The sequence below is a fragment of the Sardina pilchardus genome, chromosome 2 (assembly GCF_963854185.1).
Source record: "Sardina pilchardus chromosome 2, fSarPil1.1, whole genome shotgun sequence".
Taxonomy (NCBI): Eukaryota; Metazoa; Chordata; class Actinopteri; order Clupeiformes; family Clupeidae; genus Sardina; species Sardina pilchardus.
Genome location: NC_084995.1, coordinates 45,498,174 through 45,514,152, shown reverse-complemented (window position 1 = coordinate 45,514,152; position 15,979 = coordinate 45,498,174). Strand labels below are relative to the sequence as shown.

The 15,979-nt window shown below is 42.6% G+C and overlaps 1 protein-coding gene across 1 annotated transcript in view; it reads right to left on the bottom strand.

Annotated features, from left to right (window-relative positions):
* LOC134075239 (natural killer cell receptor 2B4-like) overlaps positions 1-15,372 on the bottom strand; it is a 68,023-nt gene extending 52,651 nt beyond the window's left edge. Inside the window, exon 1 of the mRNA XM_062530805.1 lies at positions 15,271-15,372. Coding sequence (XP_062386789.1) covers positions 15,271-15,319 — 49 coding nt within the window. The 5' untranslated portion in view covers positions 15,320-15,372. The remainder of the gene's footprint in view (positions 1-15,270) is intronic.
* Positions 15,373-15,979: the final 607 nt, after the last annotated feature.

Below are 15,979 nucleotides of genomic sequence, written 5' to 3'. Positions count from 1 at the left end.
GGGATCACATGATGCAGAAAATGGAAAGTATTTTAGTTATATATATATTTTAAAAAAGTATACGATTGTATTTTGCAAGATTTTTTCTCAAATAGGCTAAGCCAAAATCCCATCACTTAGTACTATACATAGTACTATAGTATATATGCTACCTATCACCATGACAGTATCATAGTCAGAATCATGGTGAAGCTGGTTTTGTGGGTTAAATATGAGTTTGTGGGTTCAATTTGTCATTCTACTTTGATTCCAGAAAATGATGATGGGTAGTGTAGTGAATATTCCAAAAGGCCTACAGTATGTACTACTGAGCAGAAAAAGCCATTGTGAAATAGACACTGAGCGTGTGTGAAGTTTGATACATATACGTTATGTTCCAAAAACATGTGTGAATGAGTTTACTTCCAAACTGTTGTGGAATTTTTTCTTAATTAGTATTACAGCTTACAATTAATAAAGGAGAAAATATCAAAATAGTTTTCTGTATAGAGAGAGGCCATCTGAACTGTTTGCAGTCAGAGAAATGTTCGGTCTTTCCGTCAGCTATTTATTCTCCATAACTCAGCTTTTACTAACCTCGGTCTGTCCATCAGCTATTTATTTAACAAAACTCAGAGTTTTTAGTAACCAGGAGTCTATCAGTCAAATCTAGCCTGGAAAACCAGCGCCAACTGCTGGACGGCAAAATGTTTTGCCTGCATTTGGGTCTGGCCTCGGACCATTGAACATTTAGAAAACACTGCCCTGAATCTGGCAGATGGCAACTAAACCAATCACAACGCAGAGATGTGTTTTGAATCAACGCGGGCGGGGCAGAGGGCTCTGGGGCGGGGTTTTGAGGGAGCGTTGGCCTATAGGCACAGACACGGTTTGAAAGACAACGGGTTGTGCTCATCAACAATGTTCCGTTGTATCCATTCATCGGGGCCAGACTAAATTAGACATCCAATCCATTTAGGCTGGTTTATCAGGCTAAGTCAAATCTTCATTTTGCTTATCTCAGGTTTTTATGTTTGTTTTGCTGATTGCTGTCTGCCATCTGAAGAATATGGCAGTGTCGGACAGTTATTGTAGTTGAGCTTCACGGGTATATTTACATAGTTAACAAGAAAATTAAGAGAGAAAAACGCTTGCACCCAAAAACGCTTTGTAAGGTGAATTGATGTCCAGCTCCATACTAAGATTTTGCGCAGATCTCAAATTGGGTGAAATATTCTGCAGAATACATTCACTCTGCTGTTCAGTGTTGCATTGGCTTATAATCTTAGTCAGGCTGTGTCACTTTGTTGTATTGACAGTTAAACGGCTACTTTCGTCTCAGCATCATTCCTTGGACATTTTTCATATTCATAGTTTCTGGTGTTTGTTGCCTCTGTATGTTCATCATTTCTGTCATCATGTCATTCTTAGGCTTTATTATAATTCATGGTTACAGTTCACTTTACTTGAAAGTTAGAGAAGCCAACAGATCCTTCTTCTTCTTCAACAAATGTCTTTCTGTTATTGCCAGTATTGTCAGTATCTTGAACAACAGCCACCATAATAAATGTCTAGTGACAAGCTCTTTGCTGTACACAAATCCACCGCACTCAGGTCATGAATAGACCCCATCGCTCATGCCCATTGGTCAGCACAAATTGTACATTTTTCATAGAGGCTTGTTACTGGAGCAAGGCCAGACCGAACTCCCCAGCTTCAACATCTGTTAGTGGGGCTAAATTCGGACTGGCTTCCAGGCTACAAAAAGACAAAAGTGTATTATAATGCAGCAAACTGTTAAGTGTGCGTAGAAAACAAATGTGTTGTAGTTATTTTGTCGAGGCTATGCTTTTGCCAACCCTGTATCTCTAATCCAGTGCAATACATGTGACTGTGTGGAATCCAAAACAAGCTTATTGATAAAAAACACATTTTATTACCTTGTGTTATATGAATATGGAATAAAGTGTTGACTGAAACAGACCTGGATTGATGTGGTTTGTTGTACTATAATGACGCAACATTGTTTTAATTTATCGATATCTTCAAAACAAACATGAACTGACCTGTACCACTGTGCCCCACATTAGCTGTTATAGGACCACTTGACTGCATGTCAACATCTTAATAAAGACATTCTGAGATGTTACACATTCAGTGACAATTTATGAGAATTAATGAACACCATTGATTTTGTCATTTATGGTTTGTGTTCTTGTGTCTTCTTTCTTCCATTTATTGTAGCCTATCAGAACAACACTGCACCATACAGGTTCAGATATTATCAAGCTAACATGTTGAACGGCACACATCATTTAAAGGCTGAATTTATATTACACAGGCTAGTTTAATTTGGTCTTCAGAACATCTGTAAAGAGATACTATCATGAAACGTACAGTACGCAAAAACAGCATCACATATCCTGGATTGAAATCTCCACTTTACAGTCCACTGTACAGTAGGTTACAAGTCGACGGTTCCCATGTTGTTTTGGAGGAAGGAGCTGTCCTTGTGTTTGAGCACACTCATTTGGCTTTGTCCACTTTCTGTCTGATGTGAACAGTAATGACAGCAGTAACCATGGCGATTAGCACTACAGTCACCAGCAGGGTCTTCAGCAGACATGGAGACATTCCAACAGGGGGCGCCAAACCACCTGTAATAATACAGACACAACACAGGAAGTGTTTAGTTGAGATTATCCTCCATCATGTTGGGAATACATATCTCATCACTCTACCATTAGCACTCAGCATGTGTTAACACTGACTGTGAAGGTATTCACACACTGACATGTACACACAGACTCACAAACATACAGACACACAAACACAGCTAACAGGATAGCACAGGATAACAAGGTTATCGCTTGATTACCTAAACTGAGGGGCACTCATATTGCTTCTACCTGAGTTATCACGACACAATGACTTAAGGTCCATGGTGGTCTGCCTCCAGCTAACAGGGTTGCTATGGTTACAGGAGACAGTGTTGTGGTTGAGAGAGATGGAGAGGGATGTGTCTCCTCCCTCCTGAGAGCAGAAGGTGCCGTTACAGCTGGAGATCAGAGACACGTTGAGTCCTGTGCAGTTCAGAGTCACATTACAGGAGTCACTGCTGGACCACTTAGACACCACAGTCAGAGTGGGGGCAACTACAGGCTCTGGAACACACACACACACACACACACACACACACACACACACACACACACACACACACACACACAGTCAGAGTGGGGGCAACTACAGGCTCTGGAACACACACACACACACACACACATACACAAACAGTCAGAGTGGGGGCTACCACAGGCTCTGTACAACACACACACACACACACACCACCAGAGTGGGGGCAACTACAGGCTCTGTACAACACACACACACACACACACACACACACACACACACACCACGGTCAGAGTGGGGGCAACGACAGGCTCTGTAAAACACACACACACACACACACACACACACACACACACACACACACACACACACACACACACACACACACTCATGTAAGAGAGGATGGACAGGGTACACAGAACCTCTAGTTGTAGTCTAGTTTCTAAACACATTCCTGACCCTGTAATCATACAAGCGACAAGCAATGCTGGCAGCATGCTGATTTGTTGCTACACTCACCCAGGACAGAAATGTTATATTTGGCAACATTCTCTTTTGGTTTGTCCTTAACATCCCTCTCTGCTGTGTAGAGCCCAGAGTCACTCCTCTGCAGGTTCTTCAGCAGCAGAGAGAAGGTGCTCACATCAAACTCCACTCTGACTTTGTAGGAATCTGTAACATCTGCATCATTGTATTTATGGGTATACACAACAACAGCTCTCTTGTGAAAATTCCATGTTATTGATCTCAAGCCGGTCTTGTCTTCATGTCCTGTCACATCCAGAGTGACTGATCCTCCCTCCAGCACAAACAGCTCAGGCACAGCTGCAGACACTGTAGAGACACAACAGTGATGAGCATCATGAGTGAGACAGACCAACCCAGGAGCCTTTTAGAGCACATGTTAAGATGATCTTTGTTGGACCAATCCATAAATAAACTTGTTTGAGACAATATTTCAGGTTAGCATTAATAAAATATAGACTATAAGTTTGCATGTGCAACGTTGATTTCAACGCCTAGGCTGTGCAGATTGTGTTGCTTAGTTTGTGCTGTAAACCAATAGGCTATGTTGTGGGAACACTGTTCACATTAGTCTACATGTTAAACAGGCTAATGTTGTGGGAACAGTGTTCACATTAATCTACCCTGTAGGGATAGCCTACTCCAGATGAGGCTATTTTGAAAGGTTTTACTTGTAAAGACAACAGCATCATGTCAATCATCATTGCTTTTGTTTCTGCCTGCTCAGGAGCAATTCATCTCATGTGATGTACTCAGATTTACCTCAACCTGAAAACATACCAAGACCACTCCATTTATATTAGGGCTTGTCCAGACGGAGACGACTTTTGGGTGAAACGCAGCTGTTTTGCTTCGTTTTGGCCGTTTGTCCAAACGAATACTGCAAACGCATAGCCCTAAAACGAATCGATCTGAAATCCCCCCCTGGGGATTTGAAAAACTGTTCCAAACACACATCTCCATCTCTGCTAGTTTTTGTCCTAGAAACATATGTGACACCATTAGAAACCCTCAATCAACTAGTTTCCAAATGTTTAAAAGAGAATATCAATGGGGCTTTGTAAAAACAATAAAAGAAAATCCTAGGATTTCAGTCCTCTCACCTGCAGCAGGCCCATTCAAAAAGCCCATTGAACTTAATTTGCATTTGAGAGAGACACTCACTAAGTGGCCCATTTAGGCAAGGCAAGGCAAGGCAGTTTTATTTATAAAGCGCATTTCATACACAAAAGGCAGCTCAATGTGCTTAACAAGTGCAAGAGAAAAGTTAAAAGAAGAAGTATCAGGGCAAATGCATAAAACAATACAATAGATTCATAAAATAAAAGATAAAAGGTTTAAAAAGAAAAAATGAATAAGAGTAAAATTAAAGTTAAAAGCAGAATAAATATGGAAAAAAGAATGCAGACATAAAATACAGCAGTCAGTAAAAGGCATCGGAGAAAAGCTTTGTCTTTAGTTTGGTTTTGAAGTTCGCAGCAGTAGGGGCCTTTTTACAGTAATTGCCTCAGGCAGTTGGTTCCACAACTGGACCGCATAGTAACTGAAAGCTGGGCCCCACCATGCTTAGTTCTGACGGCTGGTTTAGGTTGTTCTGTTGTGCTCTAAGTGCTCTTGTAGGGGTGTATGGGTGCAGCATGTCAGTGAGATAATTAGGCCCTGTCCCATTTAGGCACTTATAAATAAGAAGGAGTGCTTTAAAATCTATTCTGTTGCTGACTGGGAGCCAGTGAAGGGACTTTAAGATAGGGGTGATGTGCTCACTTCTTTTTGTCTTTGTGAGGACTCTTGCGGCCGCATTTTGAATTAATTGGAGCTGTTTTAAGGTCTTCTTTGCAATAGTCGATTCTGCTGGAGATAAAAGCATGGATAATTTTTTCCAAATCACTTTTTGACATAAGACCTCTTAGCTTGGCAATGTTTTTTAGGTGATAAAATGCTGACTTAGTAACTGATTTCATGTGCCTGTCAAAGTTTAGTTCACTATCAATGAGAACACACAGATTTTTGACTGTATCTTTTGTTTTAATACCCTTTGTGTTAAGAATAGTGGCAACTGTCTCTTTCATCTTTTTTCCCAAAAATAATTACTTCAGTTTTATCGGCGTTCAGCTGAAGAAAATTGCGAGCCATCCAGTTGTTGATTTGATCAATACACTGATAAAGATGTTCAAGGGGGGCATAGTCACTAGGTGATAGGGCAATATAAATCTGAGTGTCGTCTGCATAGCAATGATAGGAAATTGCGTTGCTCTTGATGATTTGCCCAAGTGGGAGCATATAAAGATTGAAAAGCAGCGGACCAAGAATTGACCCCTGGGGGACACCACAGGTCAAGGGCACTATTTCTGAGGTGCATGGCCACAAAGAAACTCCTATCTTGTAAATATGACTTTAGCCAACTATTGACTATACCAGTGAACCCCACCCAGTATTCAAGGCGATGTAGTAGTAAGCAGTGGTCCACTGTGTCGAAAGCTGCACTTAGATCTAAAAGAACCAGGACAGATGTTTTGCCTTCATCGGTGCTAAGACGAATGTCATTAGGCTTGTTCCGATATTCATACTTCCATAAGTACACTTCAAGAAAGTACACTGTCCGCACTTGTTAAGTGCACAGGTTCTGCAGGTAAGTGTTGTTCCAATTTGCCTACTCCGTGGTGCACTTACCGGAAATTACGATCATGACGGCCGCCGCAGTTCGTCATCCCGCCAAAAATCGTCACCGATTTAGCGACGATTTAACCCTGTCTACATATCTACATCTACCGTCAAAAATGAGTCCACTAACCAATGGTGTATGGAAAATGCGACGTCGTCGGCGGCGTTACGTCCATCTCCTGCTGACGAACAACGTTCAGGTAGGTGTGATTTTCATTCATTTAATCCTACGTCATGCACGTTCACTTTTCCAGTCTACCAATGGGGGATTAGCATAGACAGCAACCAGTGTAGGCTAGAACAGCAGCATTTGAGCATCTTAAAATGAACTTTTTAGTGAATTTAGGCTTGTTCTGTCATTTTTAAGACGTGTTCAATCCACAAGTTTAGTGTATTACCCCGCGTACACACTGTCTCCGTCCGTCAACGGATCACGGAGGTTGGATCTGCCGTATGTGTATTTGCATACACGTGATCTGATTGGCTGACGGATCCGTCGCTGCCTGAAAAGTTGAACATTTCTCAACTTTTTTGACGGAGGCAACGGAGCTGAAGCATACGGCAGATCTAATCCGTTGACGGACGGAGACGGTGTGTACGCTGGATTACTAGACTACTAATGCAATCTTTACTTTTCTTAAAAGGTTTAAGCATCTAAACCTTCATTCTTCAATTGAAAATAAAGGCACTGTTTGCAAAATACATGTCAGAGATAACATGTCTGTAACAGTTATAACAAGTAACACTAATTTCTCAGAGACTTGATAATCCAGTGCAATATGCATAATAATGTGCATAATTACCTAGCCTTAAAAGTGATGTGAAAACATTCAAGCCAGTAATAGCCTTATACATGTATGGCCCACCTAAGACCAGGGGGGTAATTGTTTTTCATTTGACCCCTCCATTAAGTTAACCCCCCCCCCCCCCCCCCAAGATATAATGTCACCACTGTTACATGCATCTATTATATATCAATCTCATAACATAGCTTCAGTACTGGTATGACATGATGGTGTTAAATAGTGTATTATTAGGTGTTTATCCACTTAAAAAATGGTTAAAAACTAGACTCTTGATTTTGCACGGGCCCTTGGCAGGTTTTCCAGTATACAACTCACAAAGAGAAGACATTACATTACAAATCACTGATTTTATTAATAAATAAACTTATAATAAACTATAAAGCATAAATGAATCTTTTTATCTTCCAGAATCCCAACCCCCGTCAGTATTGTCAAATCAATGCCACCGTGCCGCTACTAAAGCTGTTCTTTGATGGCCAGAGTGACCTGCGGGTCGATTTCCGCCTGTCCCGGGCATCGTTTAATGCCCTAATGGAGGCCATCAGGACCGATACGGATCATGGCTGGGATCCAGAAATCACCTGCCTGGTCTTCCTATTCTGGTTGGCCAGTGGGACGTCCTACCGCGTCGTCTCCAGGGCCTTCGACATGCCCCGGACATCAGTCCATCGCTCAATCCACACCACCAGCGGCAAGATAGCGCTGCTCTTCGCGCAAACCATCCACCATCCCTCGGAGGAAGAGCTGGTGACTGTGGGAGAAGGCTTTGCACGGCTGGCGGGGTCAGCAGCATTCAACCGGGTGGCAGGGAGTATTGATGGCTGCCACGTTCGTGTAAAACCACCTGCACAGGACGCCGACTGCTACCTGAACCGCAAGCTGTTCTACTCAATCCAGCTCCAAGCTGTGGTTGACCACACAGCCAAATTTATAGATGTGTGTGTGGGGTACGCTGGGTCGGTGCACGACTCCAGGGTGCTAAAAAACAGCCCTCTCTACCTTGAAAGGCAGTACCCTCCACCAGGGTACTTCCTGATTGGCGATGGTGGGTATCCCTGCCTCTCACACCCCATCACCCTGATGACCCCCTACCGACAGCCCATCAGGAACCAGCTGCAGGCAGCCTACAACAACCGGCTGAGCAAGGCCCGAGTGGTGGTGGAGCGGGCCTTTGGCATCCTGAAGACGCGGTGGAGGGCCATTTTTTTGAAGGCGCTGGAGGTGGACATCCTGTTTGTCCCGGAAGTCATCCTCTGCTGCACCATCCTCCATAACATCTGCCTGAGCCGAGGAGACGTGCTGGACCCTGAGGACCCCGAGGACGGCGTGGCTGGAGCAGCAGGGGACAACGAGAGGCCAGGACAAGAGGCCGCACCTCCAGGCGCCATCTCTGGGGGAGAGGAGAGAAACAGAGTTGCAGCACTGTGTTATGCACCTGTTGACCATGATTACATTTAAATGTTTAGATAGTAGTTAGTTTAGATAGTAGTTTGCCCAACAGTGCATCTATTAAAAAATAATTGGGCAATATCATTACCTGTGCAAAACTGATTTATTGACAAGAATATAACATAACATAACATAACATAACATAACATAACATAACATAAACATATCAGATAAACATAAAAATATTAGATAAACATAAACAAACTGAAACTCTTAAAACCTCGTATTTAAATTAAAAAAAAAGTTCATTTCTGGGCCAGCCTCTCCAAAATTGCAAGGAAGCGCTCCTCCCTGGCTGCAGCTTCCCTATCCCTTCTTTCTTCCCTTTCCCTCATCTCCTCTCTCCACCTCTCCTCCTTGGCCATTGCCTCCTGGTGCTGTCTCTCCTGCCTCTCCAACAGCTCCTTATTCCTCCTCTCCTCTCTCTCCTCTCTCTCCGCCGCCTGCCTGGCCCGTTCCGCCTCTCGCCTCTCCTCTCTCGCCCTCTCCTCTTCCTGCATCCTCCTCCACTCCAGCTCGTCCTGCCTCTGGAGGTCCCTCAGGACTTCTGCAGCGTCCACCTGCCGCCTCCTGGACACTACAGGAGCCCTTGATGTGGGTGTCTGTGCTGCCTCACCTCCTGCCTCACCACCTGCCTCACCACCTGCTGCCTCACCACCTGCTGCCTCACCTTCATCCCTTTCTGGGGTAGTAGTGGAGGGGGGTGTGACCACAACCACGCCCTGGGAGCTGGTTGCAATGAGGACAGGCGGAGTCACAGACGGCCTGTCCCCAATCAGCTCGTGCATTAAGTCAAACCACTTCCAAGACGCGGCAGTGGCCTCACCCCCCTCTGTGCTCACCCCAGTGGGCGGGTTTTTAAGATCCTAAGTAGGATGTAAGAAAAACAGCAAACCACACAGCAACAACAACACTGAAAAACAAGCTATTTTACTTTACATGCATATCATTTCTGAAGGATCTCAGCGGCTTGAGCAGTCTATGCTTAGCCAGGGCCGAAAATAGGAATTGTTTCGTTCTAGCCTTTTTAAATGAGCCTCTAGCAGTGCTCCTGGGTCACTTTCAGACTTTGAAATTCGCGTACACTATTATTGAGCCTCAAATAACTATTTCTGATGGTCAAACAATGTGTTCCATGTGTTCTCCATTAAAGTACAGGGGATGTAAGACATAATGTGAAAGAGAAATTAACCAACCTTGTACTTTTGCTTCAGATTCTCCCACTTTTTTTTAAGGAAACCTGTCGTCACCCTCCCCACCAATCCCCTCTCTTCTAGGAACATTCTGGTCAACAAGAACATAAACACAAAAGCACAAAAAAGACTGAGCAAGTAACAAGCTATTTACGTGCGATTTATGTGATATAAGCACTGTTAGACTAGCAATAATTATGATAACCTCCGTATGTCACTTACTTGTATCCCACCGCGTTTGTCGTCCGCCCACCAGTAAACATTCTCTGGTGGGCGGCACGCCACCTGGCGAAGTCCGTGGTGTCCTGATCGGTCCCTATATCACAATAAAAATGCAACGCGAAAATGTTTTGTGACTTAAATCTGAAATATAAGGTCATCTTATCCTATCTGGTTTCACGTTTCCAGACCACCGGTGTTAAATGTCATAGCAGTTGATATGCTGAAACAGATCTTTGGGCCTAAGCATGCAAAATCGGACGTTAACAAAAACTATAAACACAAGCGCATTTCTATTAACTGTCATCTAGCTGTCCTTTAGCGTTTGTAATTATTTTTTTTACTTTTGCGTCTGCTTCGCGTCGTGCCTAACAACGCCCCTCTAGCTGTTCGATTATACAGTATAACCCACGGCCTCTCGGTGCTTATTGCTAAATCGTAACGTTAATAATAATGCCTGAGTACCGCTACTTAGCTACTTAGCAGCTAATAAGCCAAAGCGGAAAACAAGCAAGCAAGCTATAACGGACGACAACAACAACTATCTGTCCTTTTGCTTTAGTTATTGAATGTTTTGCTTTTGCATTTGTTATTCAATTATTTGCAAAACACAACGGAACACTTATCACAACATCGTAACCGTAACGTTAATAATGCCAATGAATACCACTACTTAGCTACCTAGCAGCTAACAAGCCAAAGCAGATAACAAGCTTAAGCAAGCTAAATTGGACGACAACAACAACTACAGAAGCAAGCGCAATGCTAATACATGTTGAAACATTTATGAACTATTTAGATGCGATTATGAGTATATAAAACAGCAAAACTTACATCTGTACGCTTCGACCGTTGCCGTTCCGGTAGCCATCTTGTTTAAAAATTTCAAGCTGAGTTGGCCCCGCCTCTTCCGTTACGTGGCAAAGATGGCGGTCGTTGAGTGCGAAAAGTGTACCCAATCCCACACTTCAAGATTTGACAGTTATGAGGGCACCATCCGGGTACTTTAGGTACACTTATTTCGGCAAAATTACAAGCGGAACACACTTCGTACTCAAACTAGGTATGATAAGTACGGAAAGTATGAATATTGGAACACAGGGATTGATAACTTTCACCAATGCAGTTTCTGTACTGTGATTGGCTCGGAACCCTGATTGAAAGTTATCAAGTTATTTGCAGTAAGGAAAGTGCTTAATTGATTAAAAACAATCTTTTCTAAGATTTTTCCAATAAATGGTTAATTTGATATTGGTCTGTAGTTGTTTAATACAGAGGTGTCAAGGTTATTCTTTTTAAGCAGGGGCTTCACAACTGCTCTTTTCAGAGATGTAGGGAAAATTCCAGTAGCTAAAGATGTGTTGATGATCTGAAGCACATTAGTGGCAACAAGGTGGAACACAGACTTGAAAAATTTGGTGGGCAGGATATCCAGGTCTGATGTTGAGGAGCTAAGACTTTGTACAGTTTTTGCTAGGGTATCATGGTTAATCAGGCTAAATTCTGCCATTGTGTTAGGTGTGCCCTTCGGGGTTGGTGGTGGCATATTTTGAGTTATTTGCAACTGAGATGTTATATTCTGTCGTATTTTGTCAATTTTGCCTTTAAAGAAAGATGCAAACTCTTTGCATTTATCAACTGAGAACAGTTCAGATGTTAATTGTGGTGGGGGATTAGTTAGCTTCTCGACGGTTGTAAAAAGCACACGAGCATTGTTTATATTCCTATAGATGATGTCAGAAAAGAAGGACTGTCTTGCCTTACTAATTTCATAGTTATATTTAGAAAGCATGTCTTTATGGATTTGATAGTGGACATGGTGTGTCGATTTACGCCATTTCCTTTCAGTCTTTCTGCATTCTCTTTTTAGCATTTTAACAGCTGGATTTTGCTTCCAAGGAGCTTTCTGCTTGCCAGTAACTCTTTTGGTTTTAAATGGGGCAATATCATCCATGATTTGGGACATATTTGAGTTAAAATTTTCTAAGAGATTGTCTGCTGAATCTGAGATCTCCATTGAGACCCCAGAGAGAGCTTGCTGAAAGAGAACAGCTGTGTCATCCTTCAAGACTCTCCTCACTACAGTCAATGAGTTTTCTTGAATGTAAGGGGGCATAGAGACATCAAAGGAAACACCAAGATGATCAGATAGTGCTAGGTCAATAACAGTTGTAGAGATAGTGAGGCCCTTTGTAATAACAAGATCAAGGGTATGACCACGAGAGTGCGTTGCGCCCTGCACATGTTGTGTTAGGTTGAAATTATCAATTAGTGCAAGTAATTCTCTTGCACTAATTGAGCGTTATCCGGATTATCAACATGTATGTTGAAGTCCCCAGATATAACAAGACAGACAAACTCCAAGCAAACCGTTGACAGCAGTTCACAAAACTCCTCCAAAAAAACTTTGGCTGAGTGCTTTGGAGGCCTATAAATTGTCAGTAATAAAACATTAGGAATGCATTTAATCAGTCCACAAATGACTTAGTCACCTAGGGAGATCTGTGTGCATGAAAAAGAGTCTTTAAAAATGTTGGCAATCCCTCCTCCTTTTTGATTCTCACGGTTTGCACACAAGAAACTAAAATTAGGGGGCGCAGATTCAATAAGAGTCGGCGCAGATGTCGCAGGATCAAGCCATGTTTCAGTTAAAAGCAAAAAGTCAAGTTGGTGTGTGCAAATGAGCACATTGATTAAAAATGATTTGTTGGAGAGGGATCTAATGTTCAAGAGGCCTATTTTCACATTAATAGATGAAGGGATCTCCAAAGGAACTGACAGACGCTGTATTGGAGCACGCTGGAGGTTAGAATGATTTATTCCCCTCTGTTTGTTGCGTGTTTTGGTCGACGGAGGACGGGAGAGCACTGGTATAGGGAGAGGAGATGGACAGCAGGGGGCGCTACTTTGGGAGCTGGTCTGGGAAATCGGAAGTTCTATTAGTCAGTCATTCCGGTCGTTCCGTCTCAAGCGTTGCAGCGTGTTCAGCAACCAGTCCGTTAGCACATCGCTGCCCACAGCACTCGGATGGATCCCATTTAGTCTGACTTTTTTCCAATTTGTGGTAAAACTACATAACATTTTTGAAAGTTTTTACTTATATGGAGCCAACACCGTTGTTTTCAAGGTTCAAACTTCAAAAGTCTTAGCTCGATATATTTATAGTTTTTTTTACCTTTGATCTTTGACCTTTGAAAATCGTTTTTTAAATAGTTGTGTTTACACTGAATTATAATAAAAAAGTAATTTCACTACATCCACTTTACTCTCATATAATTATTGTGGAGGACCTCTAGAATATGTGCCACTTTTTCATATGTTTTTAGTTAGATGAAAAACTAAAGCTGACTGCCTCAAAGTGCCTGAAAAGGCCCCGGACCTCCAAGTGTTAAGTAGTAAAACTGGCCCTCCATTTGACCTTAATTGGCATTCATTTGGTTATAATCCTTGATGTCCTTTGATTAAGTTTGTAACATTATTGTATCTTGATTGTCAAAGTTTTTTTCTTCTTCTTCTTTTTTCTCGTCATGTACAGTACTTCCTGAATTTTTGGTCACCGGTTCCCGGGACACCATAAGACCGGGGCACATGAAACTTGGTGGGCATGTAGCCCCAGTATAATTCTACAGAAAAAAATTGTTTGGTCCCCGGGGGCCACTCCACCCCCGCGCTGGCCCCCCCGAAACCCAAAAATTGCAGTTTTTCCTAAATAACTATCTGAACCGTGGCACCGAGGATGACAAAATGTTTATGGTATGTTGGTCTCAAAAGCCCGCATCAACTTATCTTATAATCAGTCAGTTGTGATTTGCACCCCCATAGTAAAAAATGTAAAGACAATATCATATTGCTTTAATTGCCCCTATATTCAGTGTTGGGAAAGTTCACTTTCTACATGAACTAGTTCAGTTCATAGCTCACAAACTTTAAAATGAACTCGTTCAGTTCATAGTTCATAATTCCAAATTATGAACGAAGTTCACAGCTCCAAAAAATGAACTAGTTCAGTTCATTTTTTCAATATGCTGCGAACTATACTCTTAAAATTGTTGCCACAGCCAGCAATTATTTCATTATAGCCATTTTGAGACAGGTTTTACGCAAATTCTACTATAATTGCTTGGCGCATTTCTGACGGTAGTGGACATTCAGACATGAAGCATGCAAAATGTATACGGCCTCCTGTTGTTCACATCTAATGTAGAGTTTCCAATTGGTCTTCCAATTGGTTCGCTGGGCAGAAATGCGGCCGCGCTGTCAGAAGAGTGTAGTTTTTACACCGGGAGAGGAGGATACCTTGCTGCATTATCTACCTGCAGCGTGAGAGATGGAACTGATCAGTGACATAGGGCGCTTTAAAAGGGTACACGTGATACTTCCCTTGATTATCAAGTGCGATTTTTTCCGCCATTGCATTCACATAGCAGCTGTGGCAACATTACGGAAACATAGGTCCGCAGCAGGAAAAGTTCCAGTAGTAGATATACGGAATATGAATTCAGACAGGCATAGAATCTGGCATAGAAAAAGAAGCACATGCAACGGTTGGGCAACACTTTAGTGCTATTAACGGTGTGTTTTTTGCCTGAACCTTATTAAACGAAATTAAAAAAGGGTGAACGTGACGTTCACATATACCAGAATGAACGCGTTCACAGAATCGTTCATCAGGCAGAAATACAGTTTGTTCAGTTCAAGTTCACCAAAATTATGAACGAGTTCATGAACTTTCGTTCAATGAACGCGTTCAGGCACAACACTGCCTATCATCAGATGAAATTATGAAATGCACCACATTTCATGTGTATGATTAACCTGACATCCTCTGGGAGTGTGACACACACACGCATCCACACACACGTCGTACGCACACACACGCACAAACACACATGCACATACACACACACACATACGCATCCACACACACAGACATGCACACACACACACTCTTATGCTCAAAAGCAAACTCACACATGCACACACTCATTTACACATGAGCTGCAAGAGTAGGAGATATATGCATATAAATTGCACAAATGTTAAATGTTCAGTACAGTGGGGTGGCCAGACGTCCCCAGTTTCAGGGGACAGTCCCTGTTTTTGGTTGCCTGTCCCCGGGAAAATACAGAAAAATGTCCTCGTTTTTTGAAGGTAAAACTACATGTATGTATTTCAATCAGATTGATAGTCAAACTGAGAATGTCCCGGTTTTTTTCCACATTTTTGGGATTATGTCCCCGGTTTTGGTCTCGGACATATGGTCACCTTACAGCACAGTCAGTATGTGGTCATTCACTGTGTCTGACCTGTAGGTCCAGTGGTGCTGATCAGTCCAATGAGCAGCAGGAGAAACATCACGACCCGGAAGATTCTGAACAGCGTCGATCTGTTGATCTGTGTGTGATGGAGCCACACGCCTCGTCTGTTTACATGAGTGTCCTCTGTGCTGTGATTGGCTGGTCTGTTCATATGGGCTGTCCTCTGTGCTGTGCTTGGTCTGTGGTGGCATCTCTCCTCCTTGTTTTCTCTTCTGTAATGACCTTTAGCCACGCCCCACACCACACACTCCAATAGTGATGTGTATTCATGTGAAACAGAACTAAGACAGAGTTATTTAGATATCAACACCCCACACCACACACTCCAACAGAGATGTTGTGTACTAATGTAAACAGATCTAAGACAGAGTTATTCTATATCAACGCCCCACACCACAAACTCCAACAGACAGGTTGTGTATTCATGTAAAACAGGATGAAGACAGAGTTTTTCTAACTCCCAGAGATGCGTTGACCTCAGTCTGTGGCAGAATGTTTATAGAGACGAGGTGCTGAAGTAATGTATGTGCATACAGATGACAGGCTGAAGAGGAATTTAAAAACTAAAGTGAGTAAAGTTCAGAGTGTCTCTGTTTGACCTGTAAAGCCTGAGACATGCCAGAACTGTGATTTGACTGTCGTGTTCCACGTGTGTGTGTGTGTGTGTGTGTGTGTGTGTGTGTGTGTGTGTGTGTGT